The 3,200-nt window shown below is 37.4% G+C and overlaps 1 protein-coding gene across 1 annotated transcript in view; it reads right to left on the bottom strand.

Moving 5' to 3' along the window:
* The window catches only part of MAGT1 (magnesium transporter 1), an 11,446-nt gene that overhangs the window by 2,437 nt on the left and 5,809 nt on the right, over positions 1-3,200 (bottom strand). The window contains exons 6-8 of the mRNA XM_009327848.1: positions 2,875-2,938; positions 734-808; positions 177-267 (exon numbers count right to left, since the gene is read on the bottom strand). Of these exons, the coding sequence (XP_009326123.1) occupies positions 177-267; positions 734-808; positions 2,875-2,938 (230 nt within the window). The remainder of the gene's footprint in view (positions 1-176; positions 268-733; positions 809-2,874; positions 2,939-3,200) is intronic.

Below are 3,200 nucleotides of genomic sequence, written 5' to 3'. Positions count from 1 at the left end.
ATAAGCATGCAGTCCAGATTAAAAAAAAAAAAGCCACAAACCAAAAACTTCTAGTATCACTCTCAATCTTTAAGTCCTCATTGGTGTTTACCCACTTCCTTTGAAAAACTCTATGGTGTTGTAGCTGTATTGCAATGCACAGCAAAACAATGACTGAAGCAGCAGAAAAGACTTACCTGTATGGGTAGCCATGGTACTTAGATCTGAAGACAGACAGCAACCAGCTGAAGAACAACACCACCAAGCCAATACCAGCAATACACATGACTGGAAGAGATGCAAAGTAAGATTCTGGTAATGTGACAGCTGTCCCCGAAAACACCACAGTGACTGGGGTTTTCAAAAGCATTCTGTAATATTTACAGATTTGGTCAGATGAGACCTCCATTAGAGTCACTGAAAAGAGCTAGATTAACACCAATTTTCTTCCAAATTCCCCCTGTAAATCAATTTTATACCATTGCTTTACGAGAAAGTAAGTCCCTTTTTCTCTCCCTTACTAGCAAAATATTGCAAAGCATCTTTATATCTCCCCTTCTCCCAGAAGGGCTTTAAGTTTATCTTGCAGTTTGCTAAGCAACTCCAAATGCTGCCGAAAAACCAAATGATTCACTTCTGCTCAGAGGTGGGAAGTGTACAAAAACCCACAGTGCAAAAGCATTTCTATTAAGCAGCGTATCAAAAATCTTTACTGAACATGCCTTCTCTTAAACAGAAAAGTATTAGTACTTACTTTTTCTTTTCCCCACATCCATGTCAGAAGTAGCAGCTTCGTGGAGGAGTACCATTCCTAAAGTAACACCACCATCTATGAACGCTGTTTAAGGCTAAATCAACAAAATACAATAGACTTAATATAATACACTTATTTCTAATCTTGTAAATTCAGCTCCCGCTCCATACCTGGGGCATTAAAACTCACTGGAAAAATTAAAGACTTCCCAGCCAAACCAGCAACTATGGAGGGGGGAAAAAGCAACTGAAAGGCATTCATAATGTCAACTTTTAGGGGAAAATAAATACAAAGTTTAAAATAAACTGGAAGGTATAGTAGGTCTTGACACAAAATTAAAAACATGCATTTATTATCTCAGCTTGTAATGAAACAGCATTCCTTCCCAGAGAGCTCGGTCCACTCCTACTACTGTTCTACTCCACTGGAAAATCCCAAAAGGAATTAAACTTCTGCATTTTACTCAGCTAACAGAATGAATAAAATGCATGCAATATTTAATCTAACAGGATATCTTTCAAGTAGCAATATTTCAGTCTTTTCTAAGTCTTCAATTAAAAAAAATTTAAAGCTTGTAAAATTAAGGAAGCACAGACAACTTAAAAGGCCTGACATTTGCGAAGAATGAATCCTAACAAAGCAAAATAGTGGATCCAGTGACACAAAAGGCAGAATTCCCAAAAATTTCATTCCATTTCACTATAGATGTTCAGTCCCAATCCTCCTCCTGAAATCAGAAATACTTATCATTGACTGCAACTGTGACCATTAAGAAATCTTCCATTTCGGATGCGGTCTACCTTCAGCACAAGAGAGAAGTGACTTCAACCTACAGGAACCTTGCCAACTTCTACCATTTTACATGTCTCCAGCAACTGGTAGATTGGGTCCATAATGTGATGGATAGCAATAACACAAATAAATACCAACAAAAAGGTTCTAGGTTGAATTTGACTGAGAGCGTCAGAAGTACAGTAATAATTAGAAAAAGATCAGAAGTTCCCCTCCAAATGGATGTTTTAAGTTAAAAAAAAAAAACAAACAACAAAACCTTTGATAATGAGTACACAGCAAGAGAGCAAAGTTCTTTTAACACCAGCGTATTTAAATGTCAATCGCTTACTTTATGCTATTTTATTACAAAAACCCCAAAGCATCACTTGCTGAAATTGGGATTTCAAATAGATAAAACAAGAAGAGAAAAGGGAGAAATTAGCAGAAGTCACTCTGTTAAAGAACATTGCTGTTGCAACAGAAGAGACTTGTTAATCATTGTCAAGCAGTGAAGAGGACAGGTACTATGAATGAAGTTTTGAAATGATGTGCCTGCAGTAAGTCTGCTATTCTGTATACTTGTGTACTATAAAGTGTAAACAATTTGGGCCTGTGAAGCTGCAAGAAAAAAGATAATATTAAATAAAATAAAAAATCCTGAATAAAAGATAAAAGAATGCACAGGCTGACACAGGTGACGAGACAAGGAAGAAAAATTTGAGTCACAGATGACTGAAGTTACAGATGATGGATCAAAAACATACATGTGGGAACAGAAGAAAAGAACATTGAATTTTAGAGTATTCTTATGACTCCAAAGAAAACATTTTTACACAAATTAGAAAGGCAAAAGCTCTCAACCTGCAAGTTTCTGCTTGCCTTTCTTGATGGCATAATACTGGCATGGAAAAATCCTGAATCGTTAGCATGAACAAGTGGCAAGATTAAAAGTAAAGAAGGTAAGCAAAGAAATAAAAGAAGAAAGATCAGTAATAGAGGAAGAAATTCAACACCAAAGCAAGAACTAAGTAAGTGAGATTGAAAAGATAAGAGACATGCACAGAGGAACACAGGCTATCCTGAAGAATCTTGTGATCCCACAAAGATCCACATCTTCAACGCTGTATTCAGTTCAGTCACTAAGCAAGGAAGAAGGTGGTGAGAAAGCAGTAAGCTTTTTTCTATTCAACTTAAAGATCACTGGCATAGGAAAAGCATAGCTGTCAACACAGAAAGACTCTACAAGCTTCTGCATCAGTGTTAGGTGACAGTTACGAGCCTTGACGAAGTACTCTCATAGAAAAGGCAGCAGCATAAGCTAACAGAAAAATCATCACCAACCACACGCTTCTCAGTAGGAAGGATACTAAACAGAAGAACAATGTGTGTTTCTGCCACAAATTGGGCTTGGCTGCTTCCGTGGATATAGTTCTGTAAGAGACAAAGAGTAATTGAATTTAGAAAAGGCTGGAGTCAACTTTGACATGATTAACAACAGCTACAGAGCTTGGAACTGGGTTTTGCACTGTCTCCTTCAGGAGACAGAACAGAAGTTGGAGCACGAACAATTTCATCTGTTGGCCACTGATTTTTGGGGGGAGCTGCATCAGCATCAAAAAATCCTTCTTCTATTATGCGCAATCAGCCCAAAGTACCATTCAGATTATAGTAAGTGCAAGTGCAGCTACAACCT

This window comes from Pygoscelis adeliae, unplaced genomic scaffold (genome assembly GCF_000699105.1).
Source record: "Pygoscelis adeliae isolate BGI_AS28 unplaced genomic scaffold, ASM69910v1 Scaffold14, whole genome shotgun sequence".
Lineage (NCBI taxonomy): Eukaryota > Metazoa > Chordata > Aves > Sphenisciformes > Spheniscidae > Pygoscelis > Pygoscelis adeliae.
Note: the sequence above shows the minus strand (reverse complement) of the source record. Positions and strands in the feature narration are given on the sequence as shown.